Raw genomic sequence first — 20,755 nt, 5'->3', positions numbered from 1 at the left:
GAGGAAGCGGTCTGTTCAAAGGGGAGGCAAAAAGATTCAAGGAGTACTCCACTGGTGGCCAATGTTTAGAAAGACATCTCTGTGAAATATCCATTTGTGAGCCTGTGTTTTGGACCTACTCAGTGTCTGCCAATATATTTTGCTCTGAAAGAATGCATACAACCTGATGAGTCACTTGACACAGGACAACTAGATCCCAATCTTGAAGATCTAGTCTGCAATGAAGGTAGAATCATGCCCCCCCCCTGCTCTATGATGCACCACATCACTGTGGTATTGTCTATGAAGATTGTGAGGCCCTGGAAGAGAGGGGGAAATAAAAGGTTTGAAAGGCAAAAAGAGCTCTCATCATCTCCTTGATGTTTATGTGGTCTGATCCCGGATGAGGAAGGCAAATAGCTTGGACTGTGAAGGAACTGAAAGAGGTTCCCCAATCCATGTCTGAGGTATCCAAGAAAAAAGTTCCTGAGAGGGGAATGAGAGCTAAAAAGGGAGCCCCGTGTTGAGAGACAGCTGATGAACAAATGATGAACCCACCATTGAAGCTTAAGCTGGAAGCATGGAAGAAAAGAGACTACAAAATCTAGTGGATGACAATGTTGGAGCTATACTGATTTCAGGAACCAGTGTAGTTCTTATATGAACTCTGGCAAGAGGAAGCATAGGAATGGTGGATACCATGAATCTTAGCTCTCTGAGAAATTCCCTCACTAACAGGAAACCAGAGGAAGAAGGGATTGAAAAAAGGTGATTACAGAGCCCTGGGAGGAGATAGGGAAGCTAGCATAGGAATGGTCTGGAGTTTGCAACCAAGAAACGTGATCAAATCCCTGGCTTTGTAAGAAACGCACAGTATATTGTTGATACTGAAGCTAGACTTCAGGGAGGAAGCCTGAATGAGGTCATCTGAATAAAGGAAAGATCTGAAACCCTCCCATCCTGCAAAAAAAAAAAAAAAAACAATCACAATAGCAAGACGTTTGGTGAATACCCTTGAAGCAGTAGAAAGGCCAAAGGGCAAGGCAGAGAACTCAAAATGCAAAGCAGAAACAGACCATGCAAAAACTTCCTAAAAAGGGGACAGATAGGAATGTGAAGATAAGCATCCTGGTAATCCAGGGATACCAGGAAACCCTAAGGAAGCAGAATAGGAAACAGGTACTGAAGGGATAACATCCAAAAAGGAATGGCCCTTCAGAAAGGTGTGGAAGTGAGAAAAGTGCAGGATGGTCTGCAAGTGCCTTCTTTTCTGGGAGCCAGGAACATCCTGGAATAAAACCCCTTCCCCTCCTGGGAAGGGGGCCACTGCTTGAATGGTGCCTAGGGCTAAAAAGCCCTGTAGTAGTTTTGGGAAGAAAGGATGTTAGAGTGTATTCACTGTTGCAGTCATTACTCTTGGGTTATCCTACTGGCAGGCTACCCTCAGTCGGCCAGAATTCCAAAGTCTAGGTCCGGCGTCTGTTGCTGTCACCTCTTCCCTGATGTCAGTGCGCCAGGGGTATAAAAGATGCAGCCAACACCATTTTCTTCAGTTTTTCTTGCCCCAGATGTCAGGTGCCCCCAAATTGGTAGGCTGAAAAATATGCCAATAAAAATGCATGCACAAAAATAACATTTCCTTCATCTACAAGCAAATACACCAAATAGGTTGTATATTATAGAGAAGTGCAGATAGACCCAGCAAGGAAAAGGAGGATGCTGGGTGGGTAACCCAGACTGCAACAGTGAATACACTGACATCTACAGTTATGGTAGGTACACAACTGCACTATGTTCATCGTGTTTCACTGTTGCAGTCATTACTCTTGGGTGGAATCCCAAAGCAGAGGATGGGTGGCTGGACTAAATAGGATTAGGAGAGGCTATGAGGCCCTGCAGGACTGCAGTGGCAAAGCCTGCTCTGGACTTAAAGAGGTAAGTGGTAGTGCTTTATGAAGGTGTGCACTGAACTCCAGGTTGCAGCCTCTAAGATGTCTTTGGTTGGTACTCCTCTGAGGAAGGCTGCTGAAGTGGCTGCTGCTCTGGTGGAATGAGGCCTAATGCCCTTAGGCACTCATTTGCCATGTTGAGAATAGCAGAAACGGATGCAATGGCCTATCCATTTAGAAATAGTCTGTTTTGAGATGGCCTTTCCTTGTGATCCCGCTGCATATGACAAAGTTGCTCAGTCTTTCTGAAAGCTTTAGTTCTGTCCAAGTAGAAGCATAGCTGCCTGTGTATGTCCAAAGAATGCAGAATTTTCTCACCCTTGTTCTGTGGATTTGGATAAAAGGTAGGCAAGTGAATGGTTTGGTTGAGGGCCACACTGGACGCCACCTTAGGCATAAATATAGGGTTTGTCCTCAGAGAAACCCTGTCTGGATGAAAAATGATGAAAGGTTCCACAGCCATGAGTGCTTGTAACTCCGAGATTCACCTTGCAGAGGTTTATTGCTAGGAGCAGAGCTGTTTTCCAGGATAAGAATTTTATATCTGCTGTTGATGCTGGCTCGAAAGGAGGCAGTGTGAGTTTTTCCAAAACATAATTGAGGTCCCAGGCCGGAATTGGTGCTCTCCTTGGAGGCCTAATGTTTTTGGCCCCACTGAGGTACTGCCTTATTAAAGGATGAGAAAAGATAGGTGGTTCCACATTGTAATGGGCTGAAAAGGCAGAGGCATGAATCTTAATTAATGAGAAAGAAAGGCCTTTGTTCAGCATCTCAGCTAGGTATTGTAAAATCTGAAGGATATTTGGTACACACGTGTCAATGCCTTGCTGGTTCCAAGCACATAATCTCTTCCATTTATCTGCACAAGATTTTCTGGTACTGGGCCTCCTGGCCTCAAGAGAACATCCAAAACAGCTTTTGAAAGAGGAGTGTTCTGAATGGCTACATTATCCACCATGCTGCTAGATTTAAGGTCCTGAGGTAGCTGTGCAGGATCTGATTGTTTTGTTGGGTCAGCAAGTGAGAAGTTTGAGGCAATATCCATGCTGGACCTTGAGACCAGCTCTTTAGGATTGGGTACCAGTGCTGGCATGGCTAGTCTGGTGCAATCAGTATCATTGTTGGCTTCTCGTCTGATCTTTAGGAGTACCCTGGGAAGGAGAGGCAGTGGAGGAAAGGCATATACTGTTAGATTTTTCCAGCTGAAGGATAGGGCGTCCACTTTCCATGCGTGCTTGTGATAAATCCTTGTGCAAAATCTCTGCAATTGGCAGTTGTGAGGGGAAGCAAATAAATCTAAGTCTGGGCATCCCCATTTCCTTATCATGCTGAAGACTTGTGGCTCCAGTTTCCATTCGTGGGGATCCATGAGGTTTCTGCTTAGTCTGCCAGAGTATTTGTTTTTCCTGGCAGGAATTGTGCTTGCAGGTGAACTTGAAAAGCCAATGCTGTGTCCCATAAGGTCATTGCTTGTCTGCAGAGGGGAAAGGAATGTGTACCTCCCTGCTTATGTACCACATGACCGTAGTGTTGTCTGTCTTTATCAGTAGCTGTCCTGGATGAAGCAGGTCCTTGAAAGCTGTCAGAGCATTTTGAACAGCTAGCATCTCTTTTTGATCGATGTGAAGATGCATCTGGTTTGGACACCATGTGCCCTGAATACATTTTCCTGCCATATGGGCCCCCCAGGCATAATCTGATGCATCCGTTGTCAGTGTCTGTCTGGCTGTGGGTAGACTGAATGGCAGACCCTTGGTGTGGTGACAGGCTTCTGCCCACCATCGAAACTCCTGTTGCAGGTAGGGAATAAATGCAATAACTGTCTCCAGGCTGTGGCAATGCTGAGTCCAAACACTTTTTAGATACCATTGTAGTTTCCTCATATGCAGTCTGGCATATGGAATTAGTAGAATGCAGGATGCCATGAAACCAAAGGCCTGCAGGATTTTCCTTGCAGATAAGTGGGTTTTTGTTGCCATTTCTTGAAGTAGTCAGATGCTTTCGTTTGTCTGGCGTGAGAAGCCATCTGGGCAGTTGTATTTAAACTTGCACCCAGGAACATTATCTCTTGAGAGGGCACTAGTTTTGATTTCATTTCATTTACTGTGTACCCTAGGCCAATTACTAATCTTTTTACAAACGCCAGATGCTTTAGAAGAATATCTTTGTTCTCTGCTTGAATCAGGCAGTCGTCCAAGTAGGGATATATTTGAATTCCTTTTTGTCTGCAAAACGCAATTACTGGTGCCAGGCATTTTGTGAAGACCCTGGGCGCAGTAGATAAGTGAAAAGGCAGTGCAGAGAATTGGTAATGCATTGAGCCAGCTATAAATCTGAGGTATCTTCTGCAAGACTGTCTGATTGGGACATGCATGTATGCCTCTTTTAGGTCCAAAGTTATGAGCCAAGCCTTCTTGCCCAGCATGGGCAGTAGCTGCTGTAGAGTCAACATCTTAAATTTTGGAACTTCCAGAAACTTATTTAGTATAGACAGGTCCAGAATTGGTCTCCAGGTTTTGTCCTTTCTGGGTACTAGGAATAGTCTGGAGTAAAATCCTTGCCCCTGCTCTTGTGGCACTTGCTGAATGGCCCTCATGTCCATGAGGGCTGTAATTTGTTTTTGTGCCTCTGCCCATTGATTGTGTGGCAGGTCTGGCATACCTTTTGACCTTGGTAGTGTGTGAAAATGGAACCTGTAGCCTTGGGACACTATGTTCAGGACCCATTTGTCTTGGGTAACCTTTTGCCAATTTGATGAAAAAAGTGCTAGTTTCCCCCCTAAGGGGGCTGCCAAAAGAAAAAAAGTGCTTGGATCTGGTAGAGGAAAATCATTGGGACTCTTTCCTGTAAGGCTGTGATTGTCTTCTCCACTTTTGGAGATAGGAGCACCCCATTGTTTAGGCCTGTATGAGCCTTGGGGCTGAGATCTGCCTCCGGGACGACTATCTGCCTCTTTGTGGCCTGTCTGACACTGGAAAGGACCAATTTTTAGAAGGCCAGTTCCTGCTAAACCTGGGTGGCTGTACCTGTAAGAAATCCTCGACTGCATGGATTTTGCTTTATCCTCCATTTTTTTTTTCAACACCTCTTCTGCTTTAGTACCAAACAAAGTATCATGCTGTAATGGTGAATCTAATAATTTTGCTTTAACATGATCAGGCAGATTCTGTTCCTTTAACCAAGCATGCCTTCTAATAACAGTACCTGGTAACAGCGGCCCTGCAAGAGGCCTCCAGTGAATCATAACCACATTGTAAAGTATGCTTTCCCACTTGTTCAGCTGCATGCAATAAATACTGCAATTCCTTGTTCTCTGAACATTCAGTATTTGTCAACAATTTTTGTTTAAGCAGTGACATTAAATATTGCTGATATTTAAGCATAAGAAACTGACAATTTAAAGCCCTTACAGCCAGGGTAGCAGAAGTGTAGACTTTTCCCCCCATCTGTCTAGAGCCCTAGAATCCCCATCAGAGGGGACAGGGCTTTTTGCAGTGGAAGCCTTGACCCCTTTGGGACCCTGAGATATAGTTTCTGGGTCAGCAGCGGGGTTTTTATATAGGAATTTATGAGAATCCGGGACCCTGTAGTATCTGTCTGGCTTAGCAGGTGCAGGGGGTAGAGTCAGGGGACAGGCCAGACTCTGAAAATACATCATGTCTATAACAGGTGGAATAGCAAGGGGTCTGTGCCGAGGAAGTAGTAGAAAGTCCCTGAGCCTTTTCTTAGATTCAGAATAATCTTGGCTCTCCAAGTGGAAATGCTCCCTCATGGTATGCAGGGTTTCCCCAAAAGAGTAATCCTCAGGAGGAGAGGCTGAAGGAATGGATTCTTCAGCATCAGAATCCTCATAGGGAAGCATGGAGTAATCCTGTTCAGAAGAGGAATTAGAGGAAATAGAAACCTGCTCAGAAGAATCATACTCTGTCTCTTGCCTAGGCCTCTTATCAGGAGGAGGATGGGAGCCTCTGATCAAAGTAATTAGGTCTTCGGCCATTTTGAGCATCTGTTTTTTAGGCATGGAAGTCTGAGCAGGAGAATGCTGTACTTGTTTCTTTGTCTTTAGAGCTGCTTTAGTCTTTGAAGCTGAAGATGACTTAATATATAGTTGTGTAGGTCTGAAGACACCCTCAGAAGCTGATGCCTGCTCAGCGGCTCCGGACCAATCTGAGTGAATAATTTCAGAGTGTCCAATACTTTGAGTATCCAGAGGCCCAGTCGGCTCCACGTGGGAGTCGGAAGTGGCCTGTGGCTCTGAGGTAGCGGGCGCCAGGGGCTGCGAAAGCACCTCACTGAGAACCGGCGATCAGGCAACTGGCCTAGCAGAGGCCTCGTAGTCAGTTTTGGACCTCGGATGCCTATCCTTTTCCTTGCCCTTGCGTTTTTTGTAAACTCCGGTTGTCGGCTGGTCCGATGGCATTATATAATTAAATCTTTGGCCAAATGAAATACAAAACCGAACAGACGTTTAATAGTGCGTTGGTTAAATCTAGCACAAAACCGACAGCTAGCAACGTTGTGATCAGGGCCTAGGCAAGGAATACAGTAAGAGTGAAAATCCTTAGGAGGCATTTGCTTCCCACAAGAAATACAACTGTTAACTTTTTCTGACATTGGTCTGGAGAAAGAAAAAAGTTTCCCCAATGGGGTACTTGGCTTTAATGAAGACTTTGGTTCTGAAATTCGGATTTGAATATCTCAGGAGTCGGCCGACCGGCACTTGTGAACTGCTTTTGCTTCGGGCACCGCGTGGCAAGAAAGACTGAAGAAAATGGCGTCGGCTGCATCTTTTATACCCCTGGCGCACTGACATCAGGGAAGAGGCGACAGCAACAGACAGACGCCGGACCTAGACTTTGGAATTCTGGCCGACTTAGCGTGCCAGCAGGATAACCCAAGAGTAATGACTGCAACAGTGAAACACGATGAACATCTGTCAAGTTATTATAGTGACTGAAGTTCTCAGAGACCACTTTTGGCAAAAACAAAGGGTTGGTTCCAAGTGAAACCTTGTCCTTATGAAAGACTAGACATTGAGGTTTAGATGAAAGAGCTTGAATCTCTGAAATTCTTCTGGCAGAAGTGAGCGTGACTAACAGAATGGTTTTCCAGGAAAGGAACTTAATATCACAAGTGTGGGCAGGTTCAAACGGTTGTTGAGTGATTGCTTGCAACACCAAATTGCGGTCCCATGGAGGAGTAGGGTTTTTGAAGAGAGGTTGTAATAGAACAGTATCCTTCAAGAATGACTTAGAGTTGCCAGAGAAGAGTCTTGGAAGCCAATATGGAAGTTGAAGATGGCTGCCAGTTAGACTTTGATGGTAGACGCAGAGGCTTCTATCAAAAAGCAATGCCAAACATACAAGTATTTCATGAACTGGGGATATGAAGGGTTCAATACTGTTCTGTAGAGCCCAGTATATAAACATTTTCCATTTGCTACTATACATTTTTTGCATGAATGCTTATGAGATGACAGCAGTATGTGAACAGGGGAGATGACAGCATAGGTTGTCTGGCTGCTAACGGAAGGGTTGAAACCAGCCATCAGCTTGAGATTGTGAATGTCTGGGTGAACCATGCCTGTCGGATGGGACAGATCTGGAATTGGATCAAAGATCCACGGTTGTTTGATAAGTGAGGCCAAAGGAAGGGGAACCAAATCTGTCGAGGTCAAAAGGGGGCTTTGAGGATGACTTCGCTCTTCAACCTGATGGCTTTCTTCAGAAATTTGGGAATCAAAGGTACTGGTGGAAATGCATAGAAGAGACCGGAGGGCCAACTGTGTAGAACACATCCCTCAGGACTTCCTCCACTGGAGGAATTAGGGCAAAATAGGTGCTGCACTTGTTTAGGGGAGAGGCAAAGATCACAGCAAGGCTGACCCCAAGACTGAAAAATTGTCTTGACACACACTGGTTGAGGGATCACTCATGAGGTAGGAGAACTGACCTGTTTAATTTGTCTGCTATCACACTGGTCCTCCCCAGAACCATTACGACACTCTTAAGGCTTCTCAACAAAGTGGGTAAGACCAGGTTCCGCCTCATTTGTTGATCTACCAGACTACTGACATGTCTTGAATCACAATCGTTCCACAGGAGACAGCATCCAGAAAGGCTTTCAATGCCAATAGCACTGTCCGCATCTCTAGAACACTGATGTGCAATGAGGTCTGACAGGACCAAATGCCTTTGACTGCCCCCCCCCCTCACCCAGCAGGGAGGCATCCATGGTCACTGTGACATGGGGTTGAGGAAAAGAAAAGGGATGTCTTTGTAAAATTTGTTCAAAATAAGTCCACCACGCCAAATCTTTCTTCCAAATGTTGGTGATGGAAATTGGTCTGGACATACAATGGGGAAAGTATTGACCATTGTGTCAAGCAACCACTGTAGAATTCGCATACATTTGGTCAGGGGTACAAGAGCTACTGATGCTGCCATGTAGCCTAGTGTTCGTAGGACTAGTCTGGCAGGCAACTTGTTTTCCTGATTATAGTGGAGATTTGCCTCAATCGTCAGTAATCTTTGCAGGGGAAGTGAGGCTATGGTGGTTTTTATATCTATCTAACACCACACCTATGAATTCTAAGGCTTGGGTAGGTTCCAGATGGCATTTTTTGTAACAGACTGTTCTTCCCAAGGAGGAGACTTTGGAAAACCTTTTGTCTGGCTTCTACGAGTTGATGCCTGGTCATGGCAGTGATGAGCCAGTCGTCTGGGTATCAAAAAAACATCCAGAATCCGTGCAGTCTCATGTGAGCTGCTACTACGGCCATGCACTTTAACACCCTGGGGGATGTGGTGAGACAAAAGGGCAGTACTCTGAATTGATAGTGACGGTCTCCAGCTGGAAGTGCAAGAATCTCCTGGACCGCCTGTGCATTTTTATGGGATAGTATGCATTTTGCAGGTCTATGAACACATCCAATTGTCCTTTTCCAAAGATGAAGAATGGACTGAGCAGAATTTGGTTCAATGAACCAAATTTAGTTTGCTGAGATCTAGAATAGGTCTCCAGTCCAGTCTTCTTTGGCAACAAAAAGAAGCTTGAGTAAATTCTAGATTCTATCTAGTCTAGGGGAACCTTTTGGATGACTCATTTTTCTAGGAGCTTTTGAATTTCTAGTACTGTTTGTTCCCTTTGATTGGGTGGAACACCCAGGATATTTTTGTAAGATGATGGATTTTGGAAAAAGGTAGAAGATAACCTCTGGATATAATTCCATGCACCCATATGTTGGAAGTTTTCTGTAGCCAGGCTCTTTGATGCAGGGAACCCCCCCCCCCACCCTTAAGAGTCCCCCCCCTGCACCTGGGGAAAGTAGAGTTTTGTACCTACCATAAATGTAGATGTTCGAGTGCTAATACAGCTGCAGTCATAACAGATGGGTTCTCCTGCCGTCAGGCGGGTCCTCGGTCGGCCGAATTCCAAAGTCTAGGTCCGGCGTCAGTTGTCGTTGCTTCTTCCCTGACGTCAGTGCGACAGGGGTATAAAGGAACCAGCCGACGCCATTTTCTTCAGTTTTTCTTGCCCCAGATGTCAGGTGCCCCCAGAAGGAAGGCAATACGTGTAATAATGCAGTGCAATATAATCAAAATACAGTAGTTGCAAGCAAATACATCATAAATGTAGTATGAGGATGTGTCAGCCTATAGGCCTGTCCCAAGAGGGGAAGGAGGGAGGGAAACCTGGACTGCAGCTGTATTAGCACTCTAACATCGACATTTATGGTAGGTACAAAACTGTACTACGTTCATCGTGCATACAGCTGCAGTCATAACAGATGGGTAGAATCCCAAAGCTAAGAAAGGGGTGGTAGGCACTAGGTGGAACTAGGAGGAGCCAAAATGCCCTGCAAGACTGCAGTGGCAAAGCCTGCTCTAGATTTGGAGTATAATGGTAGGTTGTAGTGCTTGGAGAAGGTATGCACAGAACTCCAAGTGGCTGCTTCCAAAATATCCTTGGTAGGAACTCCTCTGAGGAAGGCTGCAGAGGTGGCTGTGGCCCTGGTGGAATGAGTTCTAATGCCTGTAGGTACAGTTTTGCCATGAAAGGAATAGCAAAAACGTATGCAGTGGGCTATCCGTTTTGAGATTGTCTGTTTGGAAATTGGCTTTCCTTGAGCGCCAACTGCATAGGCCACAAAGAGCTGTTCTGATTTTCTGAAAGGCTTTGTTCTGTCCAAATAACGCAGTTGTCTGTGGATGTCCAAGGAATGTAGTAATCTCTCCCCTTTGTTTTGAGGATTAAGATAAAAAGTAGGTAAATGTATGGCCTGATTTAAAGCTACCCTGGATACCACTTTAGGCATAAAGGACGGGTTGGCTCGTAAGGAAACTCTGTCCTGATGGAAGATGATAAAAGGCTGTACAGCCATGAGAGCCTGTAGTTCTGAAACTCTACGAGCTGAGGTGATAGCCAGAAGGAAAGCTGTTTTCCAGGACAAATATTGCAAATCTGATGAGGCAGCTGGCTCAAAGGGAGGAAAGGTCAGTTTTTCCAGAATTAAATTAAGATCCCAAGCAGGTATTGGTTGTTTCTTTGGAGGTCTTAAATTCTTAGCCCCTCTGAGGAACTGTCTTAAGAGAGGGTGAGAGAATAAAGGAGGCTCAGTGTTGTATTCTGCAGAAATGGCTGAGGCATGGATTCTGATGGAGGAGAAAGAAAGTCCACTGCTTAGCAGTTCAGCCAAACACTGTAGTATTTGAGGTAAATTCAGTTTTCCAGGATCCTGGCCCTTTTTCTCATTCCAGACACAAAAACGTTTCCATTTTGCGGAGTAAGCTTTTCTAGTTGATGGCCTTCTGGCCTCCAAAATGACATCCTGCACCTCCTTGGAGAGTAGGGCCTGTTGTGATGCTAAGGAATCTTCCATGCGGCCAGATTGAGTGTTTTTAGCTGGCTGTGAAGAGTTTTGAAGCTGTGCTGAGTCAGAAGAGGAGGCATTAGAGGCAGGGTCCATGGTGGTGAATGCGTCAGGCTCCTCAGGAGTGGGTACCAGTGTTGCCTTGGCCAGTCCGGAGCAATGAGAATCATCTTTGGTCTGTCTGCTCTGGTCTTCAAAAGAACTTTGGGCAGCAGAGGAAGAGGTGGGAAGGCATAAACTGTCATTGATGTCCAACTGAAAGAGAGAGCGTCCACTTTCCAGGCCTTTGGATGGAAGATCCTTGAGCAGAATTTTGTCAATTGATGATTTTTGTGGGAGGCAAAGAGATCTATGTCTGGCCTTCCCCATTCTTGGATTATCTCTGTAAAAACTTTTGGATGCAATTTCCATTCGTGTGGATCTGTCATATTCCTGCTTAGGTTGTCTGCCAGCGTGTTTTCCTTGCCTGGCAAGTACTGTGCTTGTAGTTCCATTTGTAAGTCCAAGGCCATGTTCCAAAGTGACATGGTCAGTCTGCATAGGGGGTAAGAATGTGTTCCTCCCTGTTTTGTTTATGTACCACATAACTGTGGTGTTGTCTGTTCTTATCAATAGTTGACCTGGTTGTAGAAGGTCCTTGAAAGCTATAATAGCATTTATTACTGCTAGCATTTCTTTTTGATTGATGTGAAGGTGCTTTTCTTTTTGGGACCATTTGCCCTGAATGCACCGATCTGTCATGTGCGCCCCCCAGGCGTAGTCCGAGGCGTCTGTTGTGATGACTTGATTTGCTTGAGGCTTGCTGAATGGAAGGCCTGTGTTTGTTTGACATGCTTGAGCCCACCACAGAAATTTCTTTTGCAGACATGGAATTAGTGGTATTATGGTTTCCAAACTGTGGCTGTGTTGAGACCATATGTTTTTCAGGTACCATTGTAGTTTCCTCATATGCAGCTTTGCACATGGAATGAGCAAGATGCCAGATGCCATGAATCCCAGAGCCTGCAGGATTTTCCTTGCAGTCAGCCTGGAGCAATTTGCTAGTGTTCTGAAGTATTGAATTAGTTTCCCCTGCTTCTCTGGCGTGAGGTGGGCCATCTAGGTGTTTGTGTCCAAATTGGCACCCAGGAAAATTATCTTCCGAGAGGGTATTCGCTTTGATTTCTTTTTGCTGACCGTGTATCCCAGAGAGTTCAACAACATTATTACATAAGCCAGATGTTTCAGAAGAATGTACTTGCTGTCCGCTTGGATCAGGCAGTCGTCCAAATAGGGGTATATTTGTATCCCTTGAAGTCTGCAGTAGGCAATTACTGATGCCAGGCATTTCGTGAATACTCTGGGCGCAGTAGATAAGCCAAAGGGCAATGCAGAGAATTGATAATGGGTTGAACCTGCAAGAAATCTGAGGTACCTTCTGCAATTTTGTCTGATTGGGACATGCAGGTATGCCTCCTTGAGGTCCAATGTTACCAGCCAAGACTCCTTGCTCAGCATGGGAAGAAGTTGCTGTAGGGTGAGTATCTTGAATTTTGGTACTAGTAGAAATGTGTTTAGGATGGATAGGTCCAAAATAGGTCTCCAATCTTTTCCCTTCCTTGGCACCAGAAATAGCCTTGAATAAAAACCTTGACCTTGTTCGTGCGTAGGCACCTCTTGAATAGATTTCATGTTTATGAGATCTGTAATTTGCCTTTGTGCCTCTGCCCTTTGATTTTGTGGCAGGTTTGGCATGCCTCTCATTTTTGGAAGGGTGTGAAAATGGAATTTGTAGCCTCTGTTTATAATGTCCAGGATCCATTTGTCCTTGGTGACAATATGCCAATTTTTTGAAAATAATGCCAGCTTTCCTCCTAAGGGGGCTGCCATTTGAAACTTGGTTGGCATGCAAAGGGGAAAGTCATTGGGTTTGCTTTCTGAAAGATTGCGAGTTATCCTCACCACCTCTTTGTGTAGGTGCTTGCCACTGTCTGACTCTAAACGATCCTTGGGATTGTCCTCTGCCCCCCAGGCGCCTGTATCTGCCTCTTTGGGGTCTGTCCGTAGCAGGAAAGGACCAGTTTTTGGAAGGCCAATTTCTACTAAAGCGTGGGGGTTGTACCTGTAGAAATATTTTCACAGTTTGCATTGATTTAGCCTTTTCCTCCATTTTCCTTAACACCTCCTCGGCCTTAGCACCAAATAGTACATCCTTTTGAAGAGGGGCGTCTAGTAATTTAGCTTTGACATGATCAGGTAAGGCTTGTTCCTTGAGCCAGGCATGCCTACGTATGACTGATCCTGTAACAGCAGCTCTACATGAGGCCTCTAGAGCATCAAAACCACATTGTAAGGTATGCTTACCCACTTGTTCTGCACTATGCATCAAATCCTGCAACTCCAAGTCTGGTTGTTCAGGTTGTGACATTTTACTTTTCAATTGTGATAACAAAAACTGTTGGTATTTTAGCATATGAAACTGACAGTTTAAGGCCCTCATGGATAAGGTAGCCGAGGTATATACCTTTTTTCCCCACCTTTCTAAGGATCTGGAGTCTCTCTCGGAAGGTAATGGATTTTTAGCAATGGAGGCCTTAACTCCCTTGGGGCCCTGAGAGATGGTTTCTGGGTCAGCAGCATGGCTCTCGTATAGAAATTGGTGCGAGTCAGGAACCCTATAGTACCTGTCAGGCTTAACTGGAGCTGGAGGAGTCCGGGTTAAGGCAGGCCTCCGAGTAAACATCATCTAGGATGTCCAAGACAGGAGGTATAGCCAGAGGCCTGTGCTGAGGTAGCAAGAGAAATTCCCTGAGCCTTTTCTTGGAATCAGAATAATCTTGGTCTTCCCAGTGGAAGTGTTCCCTTAAGGTATGCAAAGTTTCCCCAAATGAGTAATCCTCTGGGGGGGAGACAGAAGGGATGGACTCCTCCACATCAGAGTCTTCAAAAGGGGAGTAAGAATGTTCCTGATCATCAGAGTGCTCTGAAATAATGGAGCCCTGATCAGAGGAGGGGGAATCTTCCTCCACTCTGGGCCTTTTGTCCGGTGGGGGCTGAGAACCTCTGATAAGAGTAATTAACTCCTCAGCCATTTTAAGCATCTGTTTCTTAGGCATGAGGCCTGGAGATGGGCCCTGTGTAGCTGGTCTCAGAGTGCATGGTTGCTTTAGACTTTGTGAAAGCCTTGATGGAGAAAGAAGAGGAAGGTCTGAAGACACCTTGAGTGGAGCTGGACCTGTCCACATTCTGAGTTTCAACGCCAAGAGTGGCTTTGGTATCTGTAGTCGGGGTGTGGGCAGAGGAGCCTGCGACCTCGGGCACAGGAGACACCACCAAAGAAGTGTTGTCGGTAGTCAGGGGCTGCGTAGGCACCTCGCTGAGAACCGAACCAAGTGTAGTCGGCTTTGGCGTGGTGTCGGTCCTTGTCTTTGCATTTTTTAGACATAACCGGAGTCGGAGTATCCGACGACATAGTATAGTTAAATGCTTTCCCAAAATAATGCTGGGCGAACTCCGCCCGACGCTTAATAGGGCGTTTGTTGAAAGTAGCACAAAAGCGACAGACCGAGACGTCGTGGTCTGGGCCTAAACAAGGTATACAGCGGGAATGGAAATCCTTATGCGGTATTTGCTTCCCACAAGAAATACAATTATTAACTTTGTCTGACATCAGTCTGAGGCAAGAAAAGTTTCCCCATTGGGGTACTTAGCTTTTAAGAAGACTTCGGTTTCCAATTTTTCGTAATCTCAGGAGCTGGCCGACCGGCACTTGCGAACTGCTTCTGCTTCGGGCACCGCGCGGCAAGAAAGACTGAAAAAAATGGCGTTGGCTGGTTCCTTTATACCCCTGTCGCACTGATGTCAGGGAAGAAGCGACGACAACAGACGCCGGACCTAGACTTTGGAATTCGGCCGACCGAGGACCCGCCTGATGGCAGGAGAACCCATCTGTTATGACTGCAGCTGTATGCACGATGAACATCTGTCACTACTTGTGTCAAGAAACAGACCTATGGGACCTTTTGAACCACATTTTTCTACCAGTACGTTGGTTCTTCGAGAAGGGTCTCTGTCTTTCACCTTGGGCACAAATAAGGAAGTGCTGTCAAAAGGGGCAATGACAAACGTAGACTTCAAGGGTTCTGCAAAAGTCACACAAACACATCCAGGTATGTCTTTTTAAGGCTATGCCTGAGCTGATGGCTCTCATCTTCCCTTTGGCTGTATGAGAAATGAACCTCATGGATGAGTTGGAAATGGAAGTCAGGGTGGCCAACTGAGAAATTAGACTTCCAACATTGTCCGAGACTGCTCCTGAGAGGGTATTATAGTTCTTTAATCAGATCCCTCGGTAACCTCATAAAATGTGTCAGGTAATTCAAAGACCACAGACTAAAGGTAATGAGGTATACATTCCCTTCCCTAGTCTATCCACCATCCTAGAATCCTTGTTAGGAAGATGAATACTGGAACTATCATCTGCCAGTTCCTTTTTGGTGGCTGCAGCCATAACAAAGGCTTTTAGCAGGAAGCCTTTTGTCCAGAATTGTTTGTCTAAAGGAGCAGTTACAACTTTATCTGGTCTCCGGGGTATTGGCTCAATGGTACTAGGGGCCTTTCATGCCCGCTGAGAGCAACTCAATGAGCTCATCAGCAGGCGGGGTTCACCCAGGTAGATAGTCAGGTGCCGAAGGCCTGTAGGTACAGACTACTCAGATGTAGGACTGCCAACGACCCCCTCCACTTCAAAATTTCGTTTGTCTCTCCAAAACAGACATCTTCAGGGGGTAATCATGGAGATCCTTGGCCCTCCTCGAAATCTGTGCCTTCAGTGCATGATTCTTCAGGGGAATCAACGAGTTTCCTTTTACATTTCTTCTGAGGAACTTCCTCAGCGAAGAGCTCTGGGGAGGTATTGGAAGACTATGCTCCCAAGTGTGGGGATACCAGAGGCCTTGACACCCGCTCTCCAGCTGAAGAGGCAGGAGAGGCTCTGGAGCAAGGAGCGACTTGGCAGGTTGTTCAAGGCGAGAGAACCGACTGATGTCTTGGAACAGACAAGGCCCTCTCCATTGCCTCAAAAGCTGATCTTGCCCACAGTAGGGAGGGAGTCTGGGCCCAAAAGGACAGTAGTCGGCACCTCAGTCTTCCCTCGCCTGGGGCAGGCATCTCCTGAGGAAGCTGAAGCTGAGCTGATCCATGCCGAGGCTCCGAGTTTCATTAAGGATCTATGCAAATTCTCTGTGTTTTAACCCAATACTACTAGTCTTCTGGTGTATGAAATGTACTGGTCCTTGAAAGTGACTTGTCTAAACATTTCATCTGATGACAGAGTCATGGCATGACCTTTCTGCAAAATATTCCTAATGTGGTTTGCAGTCTGTGTAGACTTACTGGACAATGGATGGCATTATATACTAATCTGTTAGTAAGCGCTAATGGGAACAAACTGCTTTCATGTGTGTGACCAATTACTGCCACTCGCTCTCAGCTCTAAAGTCTGGACTCAGTATGAGACCTGTTGCGTCTGAAAATGCTCGTTATATGGAGTCCTATTTCACGACCGTTACTTCATCATTCCTGGTGGACAATATAGTCCTACAGATACTTTGCTTAGTGCCAAGGAAAGGATGCTATGAGAACATCTGGTGTAGCAGCTAAACTCTACATTAAAATGAAAGTGTCTGATGTATTTCAGATTTATTTTTACAGGGCAAATTTCACAGGTAGCCCAGAAGTGAATGAATCTTATAAAAATACTTGATTTCCTACGAGTGTTGTTTTGGTGTGTGTGTTTTATTAAAAGCTAGGGTACAGTACTCCCAATATTTATCCATTTGAAATGGGCTGCCTTTTGGTAGGGTCCATCTTTTTATGTACTCCTCTTTCCATTCGCCATGCCCAGCTATACAGCTACACACTTCTCAAAAGATCTGTTAGTGTTTCAGGGGAGCATTTTACATGACGTTTTGGGATAGATTTTACTTGGCTGACAGCATTCTTTAACGTCTTTTTGGTTGTAACTGCACCGTTTCACATAGCTTGAAGTGATAAATGTAGATTGTTTTTTTGCCTTTCAGTAAAGCACACATGCTACAGCAGCTGCTAAAGGGGTACTGACGTCATTATTTACCAGTTTCAACCTTAGAACACTTTTAAAATGTATTCATTTAATGTTGGATAAATGGACACATTATAGCTGGTCTGTGGACCCTTTCCAGCCATGACTCAAGCCAGTCTGGCAAAAACAAGAGACAGACAAAATTAAACATATTCCAGCATTCAGATGAAACAAGCACCAAGTACACACCAGTCTTAAAAGTACAAATTAGTTGTTTTCTTTGTGTTTTCCTGATGGTTAGCTTTAACTGTAACATTACGAGCCGACAGGATTTTACACCTGCTCATTTTTTTTATAGTTGTTTCAGCTAGAGTTCTTCTGTGGTAAGAATGTTCATATTTGTAGTTCCTTTAATTTCACATTTGGACAGCTTTTGTCCATTTGTTACAACTGAAAGCTCACTGTAGCTTTTCCTCCCACACAAAGTATCAATAGGTGACAACTAAAGACAAACACCTGCCAAGTGTCAAGATTCGGAGTATGGAGGGATTTCTAACATCCGAAGTACAAGTGAGCTGCACTATTTCTGTCCTATGAGCAGAACCTAGTTTTCTATCTTTTTAATTAATATCAGTGCCACACTATGTTCTCTTTCTTAACCATATTTTACTACTGCTAGCCATCCATTACAAACTTCTGGGAAAGTATACAGACAACACAAAAACCCTGATGTCCATTAGTGAGAAATGGGAATAGGGTGAATTGGAAATAATCAGCTTCTATGACAGACAAAGCCCTTAAAGCCCATGCACTTCAAATACCAAAAATCAACTAAGAAGCTTCTTGGAGCACTGCCATCAAAAAATGGAAATTCAACTACTTGTGCAATCAAACAAGCTGACAATCCCCAGTTAAAAACTGGAAACTTCATTGGGGAAAAAATACTGCAAAGTTCACAAACTACTGTTCAAGAAAGTCAGTAATTTCAAAAAAGCATAACAGAGAAGTTTTGCAATGAAAACATGTTTTAATCGTAGTGAAGTGAAATTAAGTGCCTGCACATTCTACAGGATCTGTATTGCATCTTTCAAGTTCCTCATCCAGCCATTCACTCTTCGAGTTTGTCACCAGTTAACAAGCTTAAAAGTTTTTAAGGATGACAATTAAAAAAATTAACCTCTTATTACAATTCTATACCTCTTACAATGCTGCCTTCAACCTTAAAAGAAATTAAAAAAAAAATTTAACAAAAAATAAAATCAAACATGATCAATGGAGAGCATTTTCCTCTGCTTATAAAGCTGTCCACCGCCAGTAGGAATCTTCTATGTTACACTCCAAAAATTTGCAGTGTCTTTGCATTTTGAGAAGCAAGCTCTAATTTTGGCAGCAGAAGAAAACAAGCTGCCCTTTTCCATGTGAACAAAGAGCTGGCAGCGAAGAAGCATGGGCTAAATTAACCTAGACACCTTGGCTAGTGCTCAATCACAATGCTGGGTCCTCTTCAGAACTGGCACGGCCATGCAGTAGGGGACTTCTCAAATATCCATCTCAAACTGAGACTCATCCCCTGAAAATAAAAACAAAACACCTTAGTGAGCATTATTAATGGTGGTTTACACAGAGCTTACCAAGAAATAGGAAGACTAGGTCTACTTACATGGTACAAAGATCATATTATTCCATTTATTCATTTACTAAAACTGTAATCATGGCATGACATACAGACAAGTACACTGCCCCAGGAGATAAACAGCTTGGAGTTGCCGTGTACATCAATATGAAACAACCCACTACCAGACAGCCATCTTAGCAGTTTAACAGTAAGGACAGACATTCAACTCCAGGAGTTATAAAACACCCACAAATAACTCAGAACTTTATTCCAATCAGCAGAATTAAGCAATTGTTCTAATTACCCTCTTTAGCAGGATGAAAAATAAATTAATGAAAAAAATGTAAAGTGCATGCCTGTATTTCTTTGGGACAGTCTGCTCTACCTTAACTGGGACATGAAATGTACTTAAAACACTACTGGGCGATAACATGTACTATAGACGAACAAAGGGCTCCAGAAAGCATCTCAAGCAAAACTAGGACCAGAAAGTTAAGAGTTTTCACAGAAAATGTTGAAAATCAAAATAAGTGGGCATAGCTTACTCCAGGTTTCACTATTTCTTTAGTTCTTTTCCTAGCAACTACATGAATATACCACAACTTTCCCCTTAAGAGTTGCCTTTACCAGGTGCCATTACACTTTACTCAGTTACTAATTACAATCAACCTTTCTGCCATCATAATTTGAACCTGACAACATGTGATATCACAAAGTGAAGACCACAGTTATTAGACACATGGTAGCTAACACAGATGCACAGTCAAGAAAATATAGTACCATAACAGAAGAAGTTCAAATAGATGAGTGTTGCTGTAGCGTACAACTATATGGGGCATTTCCTGCAAATGATCACACATCTGGACAATATGAAAGTCTTTTGGTGCCTTCCACATGCAGTGTCTCTCTAAGGAAGCTTCAAGGGCATTCTGGAATAAATTCTGTAAGGCCATAAAAATTGAGAACTTTCTTGCCTCTCAACTCCTTACTACCTCCAGCAGTTTCTGCAGTTAACTCCTACTGATGCCTCTAAGCATCAAATTATTGCTAGTTAAGGTTTGCATTAATAATTCCAAAACCATGTTAAACACAAGACATCAGATTTCATCTTAAAACATATATGACTGCAAACAACTGTTACTGATACTGGACCTCTGTCTAGGAGTGGGATTTGTTAGATCAGTTTTCAGAGGACTCTTGGATTCCATCCCTCAATCCTCCTCTGTAGCCATGTAGGCTTCGGCAATCATTACATATAAGCTGTGCGCCAATATGATCAACTCAGTACTGTTCTGAAAGTACATCTACCATAGTAGTAGATGATCAAATACCTCACTATTGCAGTACTGCAACCCTCCCTTTGCCCGCATTATCTTTTTTTTTTTTTTGGGGGGGGGGGGGGTTGGTATAATGGTGAAGGTGTTCCTCATAGAAATAAGGTGTTGGGTTGGATTTTCACCTTTGAAGGAGACTGGCTAAGCTTAAAAATGACCTACAAGGGGAGCTTGCTTCATACTTGCCTATGAAGAAGAATTTAACCTGGCATACAAGGCATCCTTGGATTCCACTCTGATGACCTTTTGCATATCGGCAAAAAGAACAGCACCAGAGCTACTAGATCTAAGGATTTAAACTTTGTCTGACTACGTAGGACACAATTAAGACAAGTATACATCTCAAAGAACCCCCATTGTCTGTAACAGGCTTTCCATCCATGTAAAGAGCCTTTCCCTAACCTTATTCAAATGTAACTTGGACAAGTCGATGAGAAATCGGAAATTCACCCATGGTCTGGCATCTGTCTCAGAGGCAGCCATTAAAATACTCAAGCAAACATACATTACTCTAAGGTACAATAAAACTTCATGGGATACATTTGGGTTGCATGTCTAGGCTTAGAAAAGACCCATTGGTAGCTGGCCTAGACCACCACCTATGAACCTAAGAACTTCCTTTCTGGTTATAATTTTGACCTGGGTGTGGTTTCCCTTCTCCCTGTCCCACTTTTCTCCTAGCTCATAAATATCCAAATTGGTAACCTACTCAGATTATATACATACATAAATAATAAGAGAAAGAGGTTGGCAAAGAAGAAGTGGGAATGTCAGAGAGATGAAGAAAGTAGACAGGAGTATAAGGAGATGAGGTGCATGGCAAAGAGATGTGGTGAAGGCTAAGGATAAGGCATATGAAGAGTTGTATGAAAGGTTGGACACTAAGGAGGGAGAAAAAGACCTGTACCGATTGGCTAGACAGAGGGACCGAGCTAGGACCTTTTTACTACAAGTGAGGACAGTGTG

General features: G+C 44.2%; 1 protein-coding gene across 1 annotated transcript in view; it reads right to left on the bottom strand.

The window, feature by feature from the left end:
- Positions 1-17,847: 17,847 nt before the first annotated feature.
- Positions 17,848-20,755, bottom strand: part of EIF4EBP1 (eukaryotic translation initiation factor 4E binding protein 1) — a 110,898-nt gene continuing 107,990 nt past the window's right edge. The window contains exon 3 of the mRNA XM_044084304.1: positions 17,848-18,410. Coding sequence (XP_043940239.1) covers positions 18,379-18,410 — 32 coding nt within the window. The 3' untranslated portion in view covers positions 17,848-18,378. The remainder of the gene's footprint in view (positions 18,411-20,755) is intronic.

This window comes from Protopterus annectens, chromosome 9.part0 (assembly GCF_019279795.1).
Source record: "Protopterus annectens isolate FY-2018-M chromosome 9.part0, PAN1.0, whole genome shotgun sequence".
NCBI classification, from domain to species: Eukaryota; Metazoa; Chordata; order Ceratodontiformes; family Protopteridae; genus Protopterus; species Protopterus annectens.
The sequence above is the reverse complement of the archived record's forward strand: the minus strand, read 5'-3'. Positions and strand labels throughout refer to the sequence as shown.